This window comes from Crinia signifera, chromosome 4 (genome assembly GCF_055691185.1).
Source record: "Crinia signifera chromosome 4, ASM5569118v1, whole genome shotgun sequence".
NCBI classification, from domain to species: Eukaryota; Metazoa; Chordata; class Amphibia; order Anura; family Myobatrachidae; genus Crinia; species Crinia signifera.
This window is the reverse complement of record NC_139220.1, coordinates 284,196,165-284,217,821: the sequence shown is the minus strand read 5'-3', so window position 1 is coordinate 284,217,821 and position 21,657 is coordinate 284,196,165. Positions and strand designations below refer to the sequence as shown.

The window sequence follows — 21,657 nt, the reverse complement described above, 5'->3', positions numbered from 1 at the left end:
ATGAGAGACGCTGCTGCAGACTTTGAGGGCAGGGCACTCACAAACGAGGAGGCGGGGCTAAGAATGAAACCATGCATGTAATTTAGTCGCAGCCACTCCATACAAAGCGGGGATTACCTTCTTAACCTCCCATCCTGCCCAAAGCACGAGAAATGCTTGAGATGCGGAGATCCGCCTATGCTTCTGGGGGTTGTGGAACTGAACTGTCCTGATTCTGGCAGAGCCCCTTATTAACTGCCACTCCTACTACAGCAAGGCCACGCCCACTTTTTGGACAGCTTTATAAGATGTTGGGAGGTAGGCATTAATTCAGTCAGAACTAACCACTATGCCGGCACACGGACCCTAGTTTTTATGGGTTATGGTATTTTAGATCTACAATGTCTAGGTCGACAGGGTCAAACGGTCAAGATGAGTTTTTCCTTTTTTTTTTGTGTCTATGTCGACATAGGTCACGCCGTAGTGGATGGTAGGGCATGAAATACCGCCTGTCGGCACAAAATAAAAAAACTGAAAAAAAAAAAAAAACTCATGTCGATCTTTTGACCCTGACGACCAATAGTGGTCGACATAGAGTCAAATCTATCATGAGTCCGGATAACGTTTTTATACTTTCAGACAAAATCAAAAGGATACCCATTACTTATCCTAGTCAAGGAGCGTTACCTCACAGCAAGTGTCATACAAATCCCAAACCCAGGACCCCTCTTTAATCCCAGTCGCTCACAGAGAAACACTCCACCAGGTCCATCCCCGGGCCTGCACATCAATAATTCTGAACATAACAAGAAAGATTTATATCTTGGACTGACGTGGAATGGTATTCTTACTTCGTGTATTCAATAACACCAGTGCAAAGATCCACACAACAAATCTATTGCCTGCCACTCACTGCTAACACAGAAATCAGATAGAAGATATTGCATTGCAGTTCAGCAAAACAGGAAGCCTACAAGAACAACAGGATGAGAGACCGGGGAGGTCAGCGCACTAGAGTAATAGATGGTATATACAGTAGGAAACTCAGGTTGTAGGTGAGCAAGATAAACACAGGAAGGGAGAGATGGGAAAATGTGGACAATATTCCATATTACAGAACAGAGAACCAGGGCTGGGAGTACAAGGGAGGAATTTGGAGCTTGCAAAACATAAAACACATGTAGATATTATACAAGTTATTATGTAACAAGCACAAAACGTAACCGTCCCCGTACTGAGAAATCCTACATAACATTGTTCTCATTGTGGGGTAGATGTATGAAGCAGTGATAAGAGAGGAGAAGTGAGCCAGAGGAGAAGTGGCCCATGGCAATCAATCAGCACTGAAGTAGAATCTATAATTTGCATAATATAAAATTATACAATGCAGCTGATTGTATAATTTTATATTATGCAAATTATAGATGCTACTTCAGTGCTGATTGGTTGCCATGGCACACTTCTCCGTTATCACTGCTTCATAAATCTACCTGAGAGAGAGACAGAGTATTGTACCTAGAGAGAAAAGTATGTTCCAAAGTGACAGCTGCAGTGTAATGCATACCACACAGGACAGATCTATACATTTTGTTACAAATCACCTGAAGATATCGTTCTGTTCCTTAAGTTCACAATCCGATCTATCTTGAAGTTGGCCAAGTCCTCTTCATCCAGGGCAATATCGCCCCAGAAAGCAGCTAGAATGGAAGAAAGATGCAAATTAGAAAGCAAGTCTGAAAAGCAGCAGGAAAAAATAAAATCACTGGCCAAAAGTGCCAGCCTCTGTGGCGGGATGCCGCCTGAACTAAGGAAGTGTTTTTTTTTTTTGTAAAGGGGCAATTATTTACTAGAGAAAACCATGCCCTGTAAGAGGCCGGCATCCCACACGGCCGCCACCGAACACAGTGGCTGTTAAATGTGCCCACACATTCCAAATGTATTAACTTCAACAGAAATTGTATAATGTGCCTGGGCCCTGCACACAACATACAGTAGAGCCATCCGTAGGGCAAACCGGACGTGCTTTCACTCTACGCATGTGTCTTTGCCAAGCATATGCCACTAACGGAACGCATATTCACCTGTAACAAGGTATGATAGCATTCTCACACATGTGCTGTGTAGTGCTGTGTAGTGGGACAAGGGAATACACAACCCTGGATCTTTGGCTCTTAGTATTGGGTAGATGCTCCCTGGTGATGATAACTAGCAGGAAACCAGATGTGCACAGGAGAACCGGACAATGCGTACAGATCTGCATATGGATGCAAATAGGAATTCTTAAGGGAGATCCAATTGGCATGTAAAAATACAGACTTTTCGGGATATGGGTAAAACCTAGAACCGGACAGGCTCCTTTCACTGCTCGGTCATTCCGGAGCTTGTAGTGTTCGGTCTGGTTGGTGCCGGTGTCGCATATCGTGAGGCAGAGACTAAAGCCTCCCTGTATGGTCCGGGCATGTAGTAAAAACTGTAATGGTCTGAACGGACACAAAAAATAATTAAATAAAATAAAATTCCCTACTGAAACCACACAGGTTCCGCTACATTTATGCGATTTCTCTGGTCGCAGCCCCACTTCTGCTCATCTGAGACAATTATCCATGGTAATTTACCACGTGTAATTGGACCCCCTTTATTTTACTTGCAATACGAGAGCCCAAAACACCCCATGTGCATTTATCAGGTCCTATGTTACTTAAAACCCAGAAATATAGACGTCCATGGCCCCAATTTTCATACAATTCATAGGACTGTGTCTTAGGCCCAATTCAGACCTGCAAGTTATCGGAGCCCAGCGACCGGGTAAACACAGCTTCCGTGTACGGCTGCACACAGTGGGAAAAATCACACACACTATCGAACGATTTCCCCCCTGCTTGCAAGCACCAAGTAAGTCTGATGACATCAGCGGCCCTCCTTCCCAACAGCCAGGAAATGCCTGCGTTTCTGGAGCGCTCCCAGAAAATGCTTCCTTACCTCCCACAATCACCTGCAAGGTGTCAATCACTCTCCAAACTAGCCTTCGCTGGCTGTGTTCAGACGGATGTCTCATGCATGCGCGGTCTATAATTGCTCAGGCTTCGAACTTGCAGCCCAGCGAACAACTGAATCTGTGAAACCTTGTGTACTAAGGAATAGTCCTGGTTGCTTCTTAATAAGGCAAAAATGGGAGAACCCCCCTTTTTACCAATATTGGACACACTGCTGTATCAGATAAAAGTAACTGCAAACATTATACCTTCAAGAACACTATTGATAATGGTCATGGGAAAGACATTTGTTTGGACATAGTCCATAAAATAAAACACAAAATGACATACAATAATCACAAATGTACAACCTAGTTGTATCTTTATTTTATACTGTATACTATAGAACGTGTCCCTCTGTTCCCAGAAGAACATATTATAAATGCAAACTGCACAAGTATCAACACCTACCATGATGGGGATTCTAATAACCATGGAAACATTTGATCACCAAATACACGCCTCTCCCTCCTGATCCTACATTCTTCCCCCGATTGCCACTTCCGCTCCACCCCAGACTACTCTCACACGTGTTGAAGACTTTTCTTGTTCTGTCCTCAGTCCTCCTCCTTTGGAACTCAATCTCGATCCAAGTCAGATGCTCCCAATGTTGACAGCTTCAAATGTGGACTCAAAACATATGTCTACATCAAAGTCTACAATCCACCTACAGTATCATCACCCGGTGACATTCCCTTCTCCACAGTTCACCTATCAACTGCACGAACCTCCCCTTAACATGTACTCTCCCACAAGCAGGGCCCTCCACCCACATTGTTCCTCACTTGCACCAGTGCTCCTGGTCTCTTCCAGTGACTCTCGTTACTTGCCCTTTGATAGGTACAGGTCCAGTAAGTGCTGATTGGACTTCCCCCTCCAATGACTCACTCCCAATTGTCTGTTAAAAGAAAATGGATTCCCAAGCCCCCGTTCCATATTACGTCCTACATAATAGATCTGTTTTATTGCCCAATTATAGGTTTTTAATGTACCACTGACTTGTCTCTGTATATATGCCCTATACGGCACTGCAGAAACTTTGTGGCACCTTAAAAAAAAAAAAGAAACATACGCGCTGGCATCCTGTGATGTCAGTCACACACCCCCAACAGGCATCGGTGCGCCTGCGTTCCCATGGGAATGCCCAGCATTTTAATGGTGACGCCCATAAAATGCTGGGCATTCCCATGGTCCAGCGCCGTTCCTGCCCCTTGCTCCCCACAATAAACGGCTTGGCAAGTGTGTACGTACATGCGCAAACCCCCAACCATTGGTACAGGCCTAAATTCGACCCCGTCCGATCGTTGTAGTATCACAAACACACACATATTCTCTTTTGGGACCCTATCCTAATGAAAAGGAAACCCCCTTGTATCCAGTCAGCTTTTGGTTACCATTTACCAAGTACATTCTATAAAATGATAGGAATATGTTTGTAGAGGTTTCTCCTCCCCAATGAACACCAATTGCAAGCGGAACCAAACATTGCTTATGTACTAACATATAAAATTAAGCTGGGTACACATCTATACAATCCTTATTTTTTGCAACCGTTCGGCTGACCATACTCCCGTCGGACAGTCCACAAACAACAGCCGACACGCGCGTACACACCTGTACAATTTTACTTGCGACGTCTGATGTACTCCCGTCCAAACAGTCGCAAGAAAAAGATTGTACCACCGTACACACTGTCTCGATTTGGGCTATTGACACGTCATATGTGAGAAAAATTATCATAATGGGCTGGGTTAGGGCATAATTATAGCAGTCACCCTTTTACCTATGAAAAAAAAACGGCGTGGGGTCCCCCCCCACAGCCGTTACCAGCACCAGACTGAAAGAGCCGGGGCTGGTATTAAAAAAAAATCAGGAAACCCGACAAATAGGGCTTCGCTGATTTTTTAAAACCAGCCCCAGGCTCCAGATCCGGGGCTGGTTCCCAAAATACGGGGGACAAAATGACCAGGGGTCCCCCGTATTTTAAGTACCAGCCCCAGGCCAAACCAGCCAGCAGGGTAATGCCACAGCCGGGGGACACTTATTATATAAGGTCCCGCGGCCAAAGCATTCAGCCCTCTGACCGGTCAGCCTGGCCAGGGGTCCTGGGGGAGTGGGGACCCCCCCCAATAAAGGGGTCCCCCCCCCTCCAGGACTTACCTGACCAGGCTGAAGCCTGGTGCTGTCCCCGGTGGCCCTGTGCGGTGGCCACCGGGCTGATTCAGTGTAAAAAAAAAAAAAAATAGATGAAAAACCTATTGTCTTTTCCTGTGGAACTATGAGTCCCAGCAAGCCTCCCCGCATGCTGGGACTTGGAGAACCACAAGTCCCAGCATGCGGGGCATTAAAGGGCCCGCTGGCACTTGTAGTTCCACAGAAAAAAAATAGTTAAATAAATACACACTGACACATTAGAAAAATAAAAGTTTAATACATACATTACATTACACAAACACACTGATACTTACCTATCTTGATCCCGTAGGTAGGTCCCTGGGTCCGGTCCGGTGGCTTGGTTCCGGGGCTGGTCCGGGTCTGGGGCTCCAGGGCTGAAGAGTCCGGGGTCCTGGATCCGTAGTAATCCAAAGGGGTACCTGGGGAAGGAAATCCTACTCACCTACTCCAGTGGCGACCACCTCGGCATCTTCTGTTGAAGTAGCGCTGCTCCCGGCTGCAGTGGTACCCGCTCTGCCTCCGCTACCCCTTTGGATTACTACGGATCCAGGTCCCCTGACTCTTCAGCCCTGGACCCCCAGACCCGGACCCTGGGACCTACCTACGGGATCAAGATAGGTAAGTATCAGTGTGTTTGTGTAATGTACTGTATGTATTAAACTTTTATTTTTCTAATGTCTAGTGTGTATTTAACTATTTTTTTACTGTGGAACTACAAGACCCAGCGGGCCCTTTAATGCCCCGCAGGCTGGGACTTGTGGTTCTCCAAGTCCCAGCTTGCAGGGTAGGCTTGCTGGGACTCATAGTTCCACAGTTTAAAACAGGCATGTCCAACGTTGGCCCTCCAGATGTTGTGAAACTACACATCCCAGCATGCTTTGCCACAGTTTTGCTATTAGAAAATGCTAAAACTATTGCAAAGCATGCTGGGATGTGTAGTTTCAAAACATCTGGAGGGCCAACGTTGGACATGCCTGGTTTAAAACAATAGTTTATTCATCTATTTTTTACACTGAAATCAGCTCGATGCCCACCGCCCAGGGGCATCGAGGACAGCACCAGGCTTCAGCCTGGTCAGGTAAGTCCTGGAGAGGGGTGGGGACCCCTTAATTGGGGGGGTCCCCACTCCCCCAGGACCATAGGCGAATCTAGGGGGTGGTCCGGGGGTGCACAGGACCACCCATTAGTCCATTTTGTAGCTGAGAGATGAGGCTTTCCAATGAGCCCAGCCCCGTGTCTCTAGCCCCCTGGGAACCGGAGATACGACTAGGCAAAGCTGGAATGTTTTCCCTATAGGATAACATGGGACCCGCTAATTCCGACCCCCACCCAGTTCAACAGCTGCCAGTTCCCCCTTCCGCATCACTGAAGCTCGAGGTTGATCTCAGTCGAACCCAAATCGCTGGGCCTTCAATCTGATACCAGGCTGGATCCATATGGGTTAATTAGTTCCAGGGATATTGAGGTGAAACCGTTTTTGTTTCATTTCTTAAACGTAATTTCATGACGGTTTATGTTCTTTGAGGGCAGATTTCTCTGGAACCAAGCAGCCCAGTTTCATGGGACCAAAATCATTCGAAGCCAACTCAAAAGTTCTTCAATATGATACTGGTCTCATGTAAATGGGTCAGTTGGTTCCGAAGATATAGCTGGTTGGTTAAAGGGGGGTAGCGAGAGGGGAGTGGTTGTCTCTCCCCCCTCACACCAGAAAATGCAGGGACTAGGCTGGTGTATAAGGGGTCAGCCTGGGAATGTCCCTGCATGATCCTGGGACCATATTCCCGGGTAAATCCCTGCATTTTCTGTTGTGAAAGGGGTATTATTTCAAACAGCCGTGACCTGCAGTGCTCTGAACACAGCCGGGCAGCCCCCTGCTCTCTGCCCAGCTGTCAATGACTGTCACCCCGGCAGCTTCCACTCCAATTCTTCTTCCAGCTTTCACCTCAGCCCTTCCCCCCCCCCCCTTTAATCATGTGGTGCCGGCGCCCGGCGTGCTCCCCCGACGTCACGCACAACAACAGCGCGCACAATATTTCAAATGTCCACTCGGATAGAGGGGACACCAAGAGGGGAGTGGGAGCGTGCTCTGCGCTGCACTCTGCTCCTCTCCCCATAGAAGCAGCTGCACCGCTCTCCATCTATCCCTGCAGCAGCAGAAAAGGCTCATATAAATATTTACAGTAAGTGGCACTTTTGGGGACATTGCTTAAGGGACGCTACAAGTGGCGGTATGTGGGGGCATTACGCATAATGTGTGGCTTAATGTGTAAGGGGCATTATGGAGTGCAGCATCATGTGTAAGCGGCATTATGTGTGCTGCATCATGTGTAATGGGTACTATTTTGCGCGGAATCATGTGTAATGGGTACTATGGTGTGCGGCATCATGTGTAATGGGTACTATGGTGCCATCAAGCAAGAACCCTCTAGCAATGAGCACGTAGGTAAGCAGCACTTATGTGGCAAATATGTAATGGGCATTATGGTTATATAGTATGTAATGGGCATCATGATGTGTGGCACAATGTGTAATAGGCATTATGGTGTGTGGCACAATGTGTATGGCCATTATGGTGTGTGGCCTTATGTGTAATTGGCATTACGGCGTGTGGCTTTATGTGTAATTACGGAAGGTAAAAGGTATTACGGAGTTTGCTAAAATGTGTAATGAGCATTACTGTGTATGGTCTAAAGTGTAACACCACACCCCTTTTTGTGATGCCACGCCTCCTTTCCATGAGGCCACGCCCCATTTTTTGCACGCGGCTACGCCACGCAAAGGTCCCCCTGCTAATATGTCTGGATCTAGGACCACCATTACCATAATTCTAGATTCGCCTATGCCCAGGACCCCTGGCCAGGCTGACCGGTCAGAGGGCTGAATGCTTTGGCTGGGGGGACTTGTATAAAAAGTCTCCCCCCGGCTGTGGCATTACCCTGCTGGCTGGTTTGGCCTGTGGCTGGTTCTTAAAATACGGGGCACCCCTAGTCATTTTGTCCCCTGTATTTTGGGAACCAGCCCCGAACCTGGAGCCTCGGGCTGGTTTTAAAAAAAATCAGCGAAGCCCTATCTGTTTGGTTTCCTGATTTTTTAATACCAGCCCCAGCTCTTCAGCCTGGTGCTGGTTGCAGCCGTGGGGGGGGGACCCCACGTCGTTTTCTTTTAATGAGTAAAAGGGTGACTAAAATGTAGACGCCGTAACCCGTCTATATAGAAGTTTAGTCACCCTGACGGCTAACTAAAGTTCTATATAGACGGGTTAGCGTCAAAATTTTAGTCAGCCGGGAGGGTGCCTAAAGTTCTATATAGACGGGTTTGCGTCTAAATTTTAGGCACTCTACCGGATGACTAAAATTTTAGCTTAGTATGGCAAAGGACAGCGCTTCAGATAAGAGCTGTTCTTTGCGACCAGCATTAGTCACTGCACTTCTAGGTTTTGGCCCTGGGAGGCTGACTGGCATGGTGGAGGGGTTGGCAGGATCCAATTGGATCGCTCTCTGAGCACAATGTGGAAAGAAGCCCAAAGACTTCTATAGAACAACGTCAGCAAGAGTCCGGCACTACCAGGTTTATTACATATTTAGTTTTCAGCAAATTTATGAAATAAACATTGTCATTTAACAAAGGACTAGCGCATCATTTTAATTATCGTATTCGGATCGTATTAAAACATACTTGGCCCTTGATCACTACTGTAAAATTAGAAGATTGACATTATTCTGCAACACATTAGAACTGAATGTATTTTTTTTTTATTTTGTGTAATTTTCTTGGAATATCTCATTTCTGATTGGATTGGGATGAGCTCTGGATATATATTTCTATCTCCATTCCCATGCTACAAGCGGCACATAGACCCAGGCTCACACTACGCACTACCCGTAATAGTAATCACATTAGCACGGTGCTGGTGCACAGCAGAACAGACTGGGCTATGTGAACTGCAGACAGAGCGAGCTGTGTAAACGGACTCCCCTACAACAAACACACGGATTGTGCACCACCTACAGACACTGTACACATGGACAGTTCCTCTAATAAGGCTCACACAGTAACTAGCCCTTTAAACGTCTGGTGGACAGTGACAGCAGACACTCAGCACACAGAGAGATCCCGGCCTTCTAAGCACTGCAAACACTCCACACAGAAGAAGATATTTTAGGGTAGAAATCAGAAGTGTGATCCTGAATGTCTGTGTGGCAATATTCTATGTATAAAGGAACATCTCAATCAGGATAAAGTCATACGGTCGACAATAACACCCCAGTGTCCACAGTTATGAAGGTGGACAATCTTCGAATATTGACATGTGAATCGTTCACATTGTCAGAATGTGGACATTAGGGTGATCTGTTCCTACTGGGAAGCCGGCAAATCAGATGTCTCCACCAGACTTAAGGGGTGTACACACGGTGCAAATTTGTGCTATTTTCTAAGCAATCTGGCTAGATTTCTTAGAAAGTAAGCACAGATCTCTCAGTGTGTATGCTCCGAGAGATTAAATATCTCTTGCTAACTAAATCAGTGCATTCACTCAAAATCTAGTCAGATTATTTAGCAAATGACTGCAAATCTCTCTGTGTACAGAATGACGATTGCAATCTCTCATTCTGAACCACTACCCGGCCTTTTTTTGCTTAAGCAAAATTGCTTAGCACAAATCTCTGTGTGTATGTGCTCTAACTGTCACATGACTGCCAGGACATGGAAAGCCGATGCGGCCATTGGCATCAGGTAAATGACAGCTGGGCCACAAGGGATGATAAGTTGACATTCTATTACGTCATCATTTCATCAGCGTATATATAATAAATGCGGATATGTTTGACATTACAACCAGATCATCCTGGTCATCACTGAATCTCGACTTCTCATATCTAACCGTGATGATCCCAGATTAACATCATAATGCACAGTACTGTGTAAAATGTTGGTGCTCTATTATGATAATTTATTCAGGCATGTCAGTCACTGCCACAATGGAGCTTACAATCTAGCATCCCACACAAGTACACAAATACTGGAAAGGGGTAGGGGTACTCACCCGGGTTGCCAGTCCTCTGTGCGTGTGGTCAGACCGGGGATCCACACAGGCAGCAGGCGCAGATGACAGGACAGGTGGCGGATGAAGATAACGCAGCTCTCCGGCGCCCTCACTGCAGCCGGTCAGCTGTGTCATCTGCGCCCGCCGGATCCCCTGCACAGAGTGGATCCCCAGCCTGCACCAAGGACCAGCAACCCGGGATGAGTACTCTCCGCTGCCATCCAATCTCCTGCCCGCCTCTGCCGCCATTCCGCCTCGTCACACCAGAAAATGCAGGGACTTTTCTGGTGTGAAAGGAATTCCCCGGCATGATTCCTGGGTTGTATTCCCGGGTGGGACCCTGCATTTTCAGGTGTGAAAGGGGTATAAGTTAAGCTGGGTACAAATCTATACAATCCCTGTTTTCTTGCGACCGTTCGACCGACCGTAGACCCGTCGGACCGTCCACAAACAACAGTCGATACACACCTGTACAATTTTACTTGTGACGTCCGATGTACTCCCATCCAAACAGTTGCAAGAAAAAGATTTGGGCTTTTGACATACATACATACATACATACATACATATACACACACACACACACACGTAATTATTATAATGGGCTGGGTTAAGGGTATACCAAAACAAAGAGGCGTGATTACAGAACCTAAACAAAGTATATAGCTGGACCACTATAAAGACGGGGTACGCGTCAGCTGGCAGGGTGACTAGGGACAGATACGGCAAAGTGACTAGGTAGTCGCTTTCCGCATCTTTATAGCAGTTTGCCGTATCTGTGCCTGCCGGCTGACTGTAGACGCTTTCCCTGAAATTAGAGGTGGGATACAGAAATGCTGGGAGAAAAACCACTGACCACCAATCCTCTAAAGAGGTGCCTGAAGACTTCACATCTGTCTGAGCAGCGGGACGCCGCACTCAGACCACCCACAGTACTGCGCCCCTGTTCTCTCTGTTTCACAATTGTCGACTCTCACAGATATGACATCATATGGACTTTCAGTGACTATTTAATGACTAGGATCACCTCTACCTTTATTGGCTGATCCATACATAGCATTCGTATGGCATCCTTTAGCCGTGCGGGCACTCCTAACCGTGTGTGTTATATAACTTAAAGCAAAATCTGAAATGACAGCGACTGTGAATTAATATCCTTAGCCCTTTTAAGGGTCTGACTGCCTGTGCTGCTCAAATCCTGTATCTGTTGTCTGACAGCCTGCACATATATATATCATGAGCAGCGGCTTCTCTATCTGAGCCGTGGCTCCGTAACCCATATTAACCCCGCCACCTCCACACATGATTTATTCAAGTGTGTTATCTGAATGCAATGTACTAAATATACTACACTGCAGCAACTAGTGTAGTCTATTAATTTTTGATTAACCCCAGTTTATAATGTTATTGCTATTCACTCAATATACCATACTGCAGCAATTAGCGCAGTTCATTACTTTTGTGGCACTATTATAGCGTACTTTACGGCGACCTGCTATAAAGATGGGTATATGTATATTATGATTATTTCTTTAAATATACATGGGGAGAAGTGAACACTTCTTGTGCTGTAGTAGAGATGATGCAGCTATGGAATGCCCACATGGGTGTACCAGCTTTGGCAGTATAGTCGCATGAACGACCAGCATATCGATCGAACGTGCGTACACACTGCACTTTTGTTCCGATATGGGCCCGTCCTGTCGGATGAAAATTAAACAGCAAAGAACTTTGACCGTAGGGGACAGCGTACACACCTATACAATTGAACGGCCGTCCGATCCAGAACGGAAGAACGGCCCGACGATTGTATAGATGTGTACCCAGCTTTAGTCTTGACCAGGCCTGTCCAAACTGCGGCCCTCCAGCTGTTGTGAAACTACACAACCCAGGCAGTAGCCCTGCCACACTATTGCGGTTATAAAATGCTAAAACCGTGGCAGGGCATGCTGGGATGTATAGTTTCACAACAGCTGGAGGGCTGCAGACTAGACTGGCCTGGTCTAGACCTTTGTCCTCATTGGAAACGATAGGTACTGCTGTATCTGTATTACAGAGCCGAATACAATATAGCCTGTGGTGTCCCCGGCATTTAGCACATGGCAAATAGCCCTGAAACCGAAGAAGTACATTAATCATTAAGGAAACCACTGGCTTGACAACTGCATGACAAAATACACAGCTAGTACAAAAGCAGGAATTCTGGGAACAAATCGCAGTTGAGGTAGCAATAAAGATATTCATGCAAGTCTATTATATGTGTCAGAGGTACAAGAAATACAAAAAAAAAAAAAAAACAGCCCAACAGGATTTGGAGCCAATAAAAGATAGGGAAAAAAAAAAAAGACAAATTTTTGCAGCTGGAACAGCAATGAGCTTTCCATAGCTACATGCACAGGCTGCAGGCCCCTGATAGTATATCCAGACTCCGTCCTGCATTTACAATTACAGCAGGAGGCTAGGAACATAGCAATGTGCAGTGTAACAAAGAACAGCTTAGATTTTTCCCTCAGTAATTTTGGCTCTAGCAATCAGACTTTTGCAAATTTGGCAGCTTGCTGTAACTGTGAATGTAAATCACATCCATATGTTGTATTATCTAATTGGAGTAAAATCCAAATGTTGAGAAAAAGATTATTTCTAGGTTGATAATCCTAACTCTTCCTATAAGATGCATATCCAGGAGCTCTCCTCCGTTCCTAGCACTTGTCCTCAGGTCTTTATTTTCATTAAGCTACTCTAAAACCCTAGGAGCAGTTTTACGCAGTCAGCAGCACTGCACAAGGATGTGTTTAGGTGCTTCGCCCTGTGACATCACAATAAGGGCCCGATTCAGACCTGCTCGCTGGGCTGCAAGTAGGGTTGCCACCTCATCCCTTTAAAACTGGAGACATATTAATTACACAGGTTCTGTGGCTGATTTAAAAAAATACAGTTGGAATGAAGTCTGATGGCTGTTTAAAAAAAAAAAAAACAGTTGGAATTGAGTCTTGAAGTGAGCCAGCCACAGAACCTGTGTAATTAATATGTCTCCAGTTTTAAAGGGATGAGGTGGCAACCCTAGCTGCAAGTGTTCAGTGACCAGCGAGCAGGTAGCCCCACCGAACGCACAGGACAGGCTGTGAATTGGCAGCTCACCCAAATGGGTATGAATCAGCCCCTAAGGCACAGATGTACTAAGCATAACTGGTAGGTTACAGTATGTGTTTGGAATATGACAGGAGCTGATTGATCGGTTCTTTATCTCTCTCCAAAGCTTAGCACTTCTGCCTCTTATGGAGGTTGACAAAATGCCACCTGATGCTATTGGAAAAATGCCATGTGAGCGAGACCTTACAGGTACATATCACTTCCAGCATCCATTTCATTACGCATAAAGGTGTAGTAGCTTTTTTTCTTATTTCCAGTAATTATTTATAATAGAAAATTTGCCAATGCCTTGCCCAGGGCTGGCACATGCTTCTTTCGCCTTTGCCACCTTAATATTCTTCTGTTGGAAGTTTGACGCCATGCTATGACATCATAATCCAGCGCTCTGCACTTCCAGCCCATTACCAACATGGTGAAGCCGCAGCCGGCACATTTCCTTCAAGGTCAGTGACGGATCTTAAAGACATGGGGCAGTATTCAATGAGAAAAATTCTCCGTGTTTTATGGCGAGTTTGTGCTTTTCTCGCCTTGGACGGAGACTTTTGCTCTCAAAAAGCGAGCAACCCTATTCAACGTGCACTTCTCACCATCTTTCTAAGTGATTTTCGCCGTGTCTCTCCGTGTAGCAATTCTCCATCTTTTCATGGAGAAGTGGAATATGAACTTTTACAATAAAAAAGTTTTTTTGTTTTAATTTTGGTGTAAAAAAAAAAAATCAGGAATTTTAATCTGTGAAAGGGCATGCTATTTTTATTCATGTGCTTATAGCACATGAATATATATTTAATTTAAAAAAAATTATTATAATTTTTTTTTTTTTTTTTTTTACACAGAGCAGCCAGCAGGGGGCCGGGAGCCGAGCCGCTCATTAGATATTCGGTACTCTTTACCTAGCACAGCGCCCACGATTTTGATCGTGGGCATCGCAGGTTAAAAAAAAAAAAAAAAAAAAAAAAAAAAAAATCGCAGGCATCGCAGCCATTGAATGCACTAAAAATCGGGTGCGACGCAACCGACGCGATGCCCGCGATTTCCCATAGGGAACACTTCAGGGTGGCTATTTGGCCTCTGTGGGCCATTTAACATTGTTTCCTATGGAAAAATCGTGTCAATTGAGGCATTGAACAGTAAAATCGGGTCAATTGAGAAATTTAACATTGTTCCGTATGGGAAATCGCGGGCATCGCGTCGGTCGCGTCGCACCCGATTTTTTAGTGCATTCAATGCCCGCGATGACCGCGATGGGTGCCGTGCTAGGTAAAGAGTACCAGATATTCATATATTCACTGCACCCGATCATTACATATGCACGATCGGGTGCAGTGAATACCCGGCCCCCTGTTGGCTCTCCGAGGGGGCAGCCTGTGTTGCCTGGCTCCAGGGGAGCCCACCTCCCCCCCACATACGTTCTGGGGCAGGCAGGGAGACTTCCATCTCCCTGCCTGCCGCCGTCCTCAGGCTCCCTGCGGCGTCACCTCATACGCCGGATTGGCAGATACTCGCCGCGAGGGGTGCCGAGTATCAGTCACATTGAATACTATCTAAAGTGCCGTGGCGGAGAATCTCCAAACATGGAGAATCTCCGCAAAAATACGGCGAATAAAAAAAAAAAGCTCGCCATGCACGGAGAATATTTTCATTGAATACGGCCCATGGAATGAAGGACATTTTGTCATGCCTGGAGTATAACCGGGGCCTCTGAAATCCTGACACCTTTGAGAACCACCTTTTCCTCTCCCTTTGCCTGGAAAGCCAACAATCATGCAATTCTCACCCATAGTTAAGTCAGGCATGTTAATTGGTAAGACTTTTCACTTGAGGTATCAAGCAATGAAAAGAGTGGAGTAGTTGCCATAGTAACCAATCAACTTCTATAGAACATACTTGATCTTGACTAACGTACATTACTGTGGACATACTGGCTTTTAAGTCGGACATACTGTAATTCTTCATTAAAATCTTTGCGACATCCAGTAGGTACGACTGCATACCGGCAAACACACTTTTGAAAGAGTTGGACATTTATCAGCAGGTTTAAGCTGCTGTCAGTGTTGTGAGAACACAACAATCAATCCTACTCCACAAGCTCGCTGCCTAGGGGTCATCCTCATCTCTGAACTGCCCTTTAATCCTCACATTCAATCTGGCTCTAAATCATGTTACATGCATCTAAAAAACATATCCAAAATTTGTCTGTACCTTACACAAGACACTGCAAAAACTCTAACCCATGCACTCATTATATCACACATTGATTATTGCAATAGCCTCTTTGCTGGTCATCCTAAGAAAAGACTCTCACCACTACAATCCATTTTGAATGCAGCTGCGAGGCTGATCTTCCTGGTTAAACGTTCAACGTCTACTGATCCGCTCTGTCAGTCCCTCCATTGGTTACTTGTATATTACCGCATTCAATATAAAACACTTCTACTTACATACAAAGCCATCACTCTGACTACTCCGACGTACTGTATATCTCTTCACTTATCTCTTATCTCAAAATATATCGCTACCGACCTCTCTGCTCTGCACAACATCTGCGTTTCTCATCCAAACTCATTATCACCCACCTTATGGAATGCCCTTTTATGCACATTAAGACTCTCCTCTATCCGCCAAACTTTTAAGCGTTCCCTGAAAACTCACCTCTTCAGGCAAGCGTATCATATTCCGAAACCACCACATAACCTCCAGTAGTATATATATATATATATATATATATATATATTCACCCCATCAGGACTGTCTTGTAATCTGGTGGGACTGCCATGCTATGGAATCCTATCCTCATGTATCCCTCTTATTATCCCTATAGCTTGTAAGCTTGCGAGCAGGGCCCTCCTACCTCTATGTCGGTTTGTTTCTACCCAGTTTGTTTAATCACTGTTGTTTCCAATTGTAAAGCGCAACGGAATATGCTGTGCTATATAAGAAACTGAAAATAAAAATAAATAATAATTGGAGTCAAGCTAGCGACAACTTTTAGCAGCCCTTTTATATTCACTCAAGCAGCAAAGAGGATACTGCTTTCCTAGCACGGCCAGATTGTATGTGTAGGGCTGATATCTCAAGCATCTCATGCGTTTGTGCGGCATAAGATGATGCAATCGACGAGATTTTTACATTGGAATCAATGTAAAAAGCCCCCAAAACCCCAATTTTAATTGCTAACCCCCCCTCATGGGTGAAATGGCCCCCCCATTGTTAACGCCACCCCACTATTGACGCCAACCCGAAGTGTGGCGGTACGCGTCCGCCGACCTTTTCATACCCCCACTATCCACGTCGGTGTGGAGTTGATTTTATATAGTGTGGCGAGCGCAGCGAGCCACCGAGTCCGAAGCGTGGCGAGCACAGCGAGCCCCGCGAGGGGACGCGGAATACATGTAAAGTAGTCCGGGGGCGCTCGCCACGCTTCGGGCTCGGTGGCTCTCTGCGCTCGCCACACTATATAAAATCAACTCCACGCCGACGTGGATAGTGGGGGTATGAAAAGGTCGGAGGACGCATACCGCCGCCCCTCACGGGCTCGCTACGCTTCGGGTTAGTGTGGATAGTGATGGTGGCGTTAACAATGGTTATTGGGAGCTCACGATTTTTTATCTCATGAATCTCATGGATGCATAAGATCCATGAGATTAAAAAAAAAAAAAAAAAATCGGGTCAATCGTTGATTGTATGCCTTAAGTACCTTAAACTTAAGGCATACAATCAATGAGACGGGCGCCGTGCTAGGAAAGCAGTACCGCAAAGAGTCGTATGAGGATGGCGCTAAGCGGTGAATGGAGAGATCTTGCACCTTTTTCTCAAATTGGGTGGGATGTAATAAAAGAAAATATCTCCCATACAGTATGTACAAAGCTCCAGCCCCAGTGGGTAACGCAATCTTCGGTTTGCTCAATCACTGCTTCTCGTCATGGTCCCCCTACCCTCTTTGATAACACTTTGCAGATGCCTAGGTGGACTCCTGTATCCTAAACCTAGAAGTCCTTCTATAGCAATGGGCAACCCTTATTGAGAGAGCTGTCCTTTACACATTTCAAGGTACATTCCGACTTTGGTAATGTTGGTATGTACCGGATAAGAGGTGGGATGTAATGCATAGCACATCTCGAACACTGAGAGTCCGAGATACACAGTATAGCAGAAAGGGCTCATCGCCGCTCTATAAAAGAAGACCATTTTAATGGTAAATGAAACATAAGCAGTAATTGGGTTATGAACATGTACACGTTTAATCATTCTCTGAATAATGGCGTTACAAAGAAGCGCAGCACGTCTTAGTTGGGTTAACGCTGATATACAATATAATAATATATTTACTTTTTTTTTAATCATTTACCTTGCGAGACCCGGCTGTTTCTGTTAGAACATGACCAATGTGTGTGTGTATTTACCTGCATTTACACTGTGAACAAGTACACAGGTCAGACATGAGTCAGTGTATGTAGGTGATTCACTGCATTGTGTATGAATGAGTGTGTCGGCGTGCGTGTGTCTGCGTGTCTGCCTTTTATGTGTTTATGTGGCAGAGGATCTTCCTGCATGTGTGGGGAGGGAAGAGGAACGCTGTGTATGTGTCAGTGTGTAAAGGAGAGGAGTGAGAGTAAGCGTGCAACAGGGAGATGCTGACAGATGGACAGAAGTGGAGTGCAAGAGTGCCATGGGGTTAGCAGAGTGCTTGGAGTGGTAAGAGACCATGCAGTGAGAATGAGCAATGGGCCATACATTCCCAGCATGTCACATTACTGTCACATACACACATCATGTATTAAAAGACACTTTATAGCTCCAAAATCTCCTTGCTATTTGCGATTATACAAATCCCACCACTGCGCCGCCTGGTACATGTGTTGCACAGCTGTCCAATCTTTTACTTCTTGGTTACAGCCAGCAACACACAATGAAAAGTGATGAGAGAAATAAACGATCTGCTCCTAACTGTCATTTTTAAAACAGTCTGTAACATGGCTGTTAGAAGCAGATTGGCTGGTGGTTTATCATTCTCCATTTTATCACTTTTCAAGATTAGTACATCTGGCCCTTAGTGGGACGTGGGTTGTACTGAACCAGAAACGCAAAAAAAAAACAAAAAACACACACACGCACATTTTGGGGTTTTTACAGAATTTTCGAATGTGCTAAACGCCGGGCATCCGATGCAATAGCTGAAATTACTCTATACAATGGGCAAAGGGACTCCCGGGTCACAAACCGGGAAGTCCAGGTACTGGCAGCCTTTACAAAAGGCAGCTCTTCCCTGCAGCAGTCAGTGGGGATCCGATGAGTTTCCTATGACTCATCAGAAACCACAGATGTGTATGACCATGTCCACTGCATGTGCAGAGCAAGCACACGCAAGACTGGCAGGGGTCAGAGCACTTCATCCAGGGCCTGATTCAGACCTGTTTGCTAGGCTGCATACACGCAGCCTAGCGAATAGATGAGCACCGCCTTCAACCTCCCGCTACCTATCATGCTTCCAAAGGGGGGGGGGGGGGTTTAATCGATGGTCACAGACCGGACCGCCGTGTTCCCAGAGGAACGGCCAGTGTTTTTATGGCCGTTTTATAAAACGCTGAGTGTTCCCCTGATGCCACCCCCCCTTCCCCGTGTTACCGCCTCAGCGTTTGCACAGGGGGTCTGCACATGCACAAATACGGGCATGCTCAGACCCCCCACCATTGGAATTTGGCCCCTTCCAAACAAGCCGGGATGAAGCGCTCAGTGTAGATGATACAGAGCGATTGGGAGCTATAGAACATGGGTTATCCGGAACATATATACACACACACACACACACATATATATATATATATATATATATATATATATGCTGCTGCCCCGTTCGCCAAAGCACTTTATTTTGGCTGTAAATTAACTTTCCAGAATGTTCCCAGCAGGACCTGTTTAAAGGTTCCAGGTGCCCAAGGCTAATACAAATACACATGTAGCTCCCCTTGCAATGCTGCCAAACACGCGTGTATATATGCTCAGGGAATCACCATTCATACTGCCCCTGGGCATATAACAACTGGCATGTAGGATTTAATGCTTGCGGAAACTATGGCTTTAGGCAGTCCAGCTGGCACTGTAGAATAATGTCACCCCACACAGTACATCGGGCGATAGCTATGAAGCATGGTATAATCTAGGCCTTAAATTTGTTCCAGCGCACTGTCACCTTCAAGCCCGACCCCCCCCCCCCCCAGTCCTGGCCCCCTAGGCTGCAGCCTAATCAGACCCTGGTTCTCACCAAGTCCAAGAACCTTTCTAATACAAGTTTTGAAAGTCTGTGTCCTGCACATAAGGGGCTTCTCGCAAATTAAAAATCACTAATCTGTCAGAATAGGTGAAGAGACTACAGCAGCCCTCAAGGCACCCTAATGGTCCAGGTTTTAAGTGTACCCATGCTTTGCCACACGTGACTTAATGAGTACCTCATCTTCAGTCCACCATCTGTGCTGAGCCATGGATATACTTAAATCCTGGAACATTAAGATGCTCCAAGGACTGCGTTTGAGAACCTTTGAATAGTGTAGTTATACTTCTGTACTGCTTTGTGGTGGTTTCATCAGTACATATCCAAGCGGACACTTGAGTCAGTGGATGACTTCACCCATACAGCCTGATAATCCACATGAAAGGAGAGACAGCTGTGCAGTCACAGCTGCCAAATGGCCCAAATTTCAAGGAAAAGAGTTTTCCCTGGATTTGTTTCCATAAAAATTACTGTTCTGTGCATACCGGACACAATTTTCATTGCTCATTCAGATTTGGAACTCAGAGCAGCATTGACAATGCAAATAGAGAACATTAAATAGCATGATCACCAAGTTCCAGAGGCATCATGTATAGGGGACGGTAGTGTGCAGTGTCTACCTGGGCGGTCAGCACAGCACCAATGTCCGTGGGAGATTTGTCAGTGACTGTGGCGGGAAGATGTGGTGTAATCAGCAGCATGGGGAGAGAATGAGGGTTAAAATACCAGCTGCGTTTATGAGGACATGCACGCCTCTGCTAATGCAAGGGAGGCCCCACAACTAAATCTATGGCACCTGCTATTGCGGCAAAGCATTTCTGTATCATTCCCATAGTGCAGTGGTTCCCAAACTGTGTGCCGCGGCTCCGGGGGGTGCCTTGGGACACTTGCAGGGGTGCCTCGGGTTGGTCATCCAGGACCATTCAAATTATTTATGATCAATTATTTATGGAAAAAAACAGTGCTGGTGCCTGCCAATCATAAATATGTGTACAATCAGAAGCAAACCTGCCCTTTACCACATAATTGAACCTACGATTCACATATAAACACAATCTACTTCATTTTATATATATAGGGGTGCCCTGGAAAAATTCTGGTACTCTAGGGTGCCGTGATTCTAAAAAGATGAGTGTAAAGAAGTGGGGAAACAAGAACATAAGTCATTGGTTCTTAACATTTATGAATCACCCCTAGGGCAAAAGGTTACAAAGAAATTCAGAAAAAAAAAAATATTAAATGAAGTAACTTGTCTTACAGTTATGTGGCGAGGGACCAGATTTGCTTCTATTTGTCCACATATTTTATGATTGGAAGCCGCAAGCACTGGTTTAGCCTGTGCTGAACCACCAACCCCAAGGAACCCCAGCAAGTGCCCCGAGGCACCCAGATAGGGAACCTCTGACAACCAATCAGCTGCTACATGTCATTTACAATTTTTAGAATGCACTTGATACATATTACTTGAAAGCTGAATGGTTGCCATAGTGAACGTCCCCACTCTTTTCACTGCTTCATACATCTCCCCACAGTGAGGAAAGAAGTACAGAGAGTGAAGAACATAGCGGGTAGGAAGCGCAGAACATGTGATTATTTACAGTTTCTTACATAGCGCAGCACATTCCAGTACGCTTTACAATTAGAAACAACAGTTATAAAACAAGCTGGGTAGTCACAGACCGATATAGGAGGTAGGAGGGCCCTGCTCGCAATCTATAGATTGCTTTCACAGGTGAGCACAATGAGTCTATAGCACTATATATGCAATACATACATAGTAATTATTACATTACATGTATTTTTCACATAGTAAGTAATTTATAGTACAGAACACAAGAGTTCTGCTCACAGTGGCCATCAACCAAGGACACATCAGTAACATCTCCCGATGCCTGACTATCACCAATGTCCTGTACATAATACCATGTAGTCAGGGCTCCCTCTCTGGATAACAGTGGGCTGAGTATGTCTGTGTGGCAGACTCACAGCATAACCCACAGGAGCTCCCTCAT

General features: G+C 45.6%; 1 protein-coding gene across 1 annotated transcript in view; it reads right to left on the bottom strand.

The window, feature by feature from the left end:
- Positions 1–21,657, bottom strand: part of BMP1 (bone morphogenetic protein 1) — a 63,585-nt gene that overhangs the window by 41,228 nt on the left and 700 nt on the right. The window contains exon 2 of the mRNA XM_083184819.1: positions 1,581–1,676. Coding sequence (XP_083040945.1) covers positions 1,581–1,676 — 96 coding nt within the window. The remainder of the gene's footprint in view (positions 1–1,580; positions 1,677–21,657) is intronic.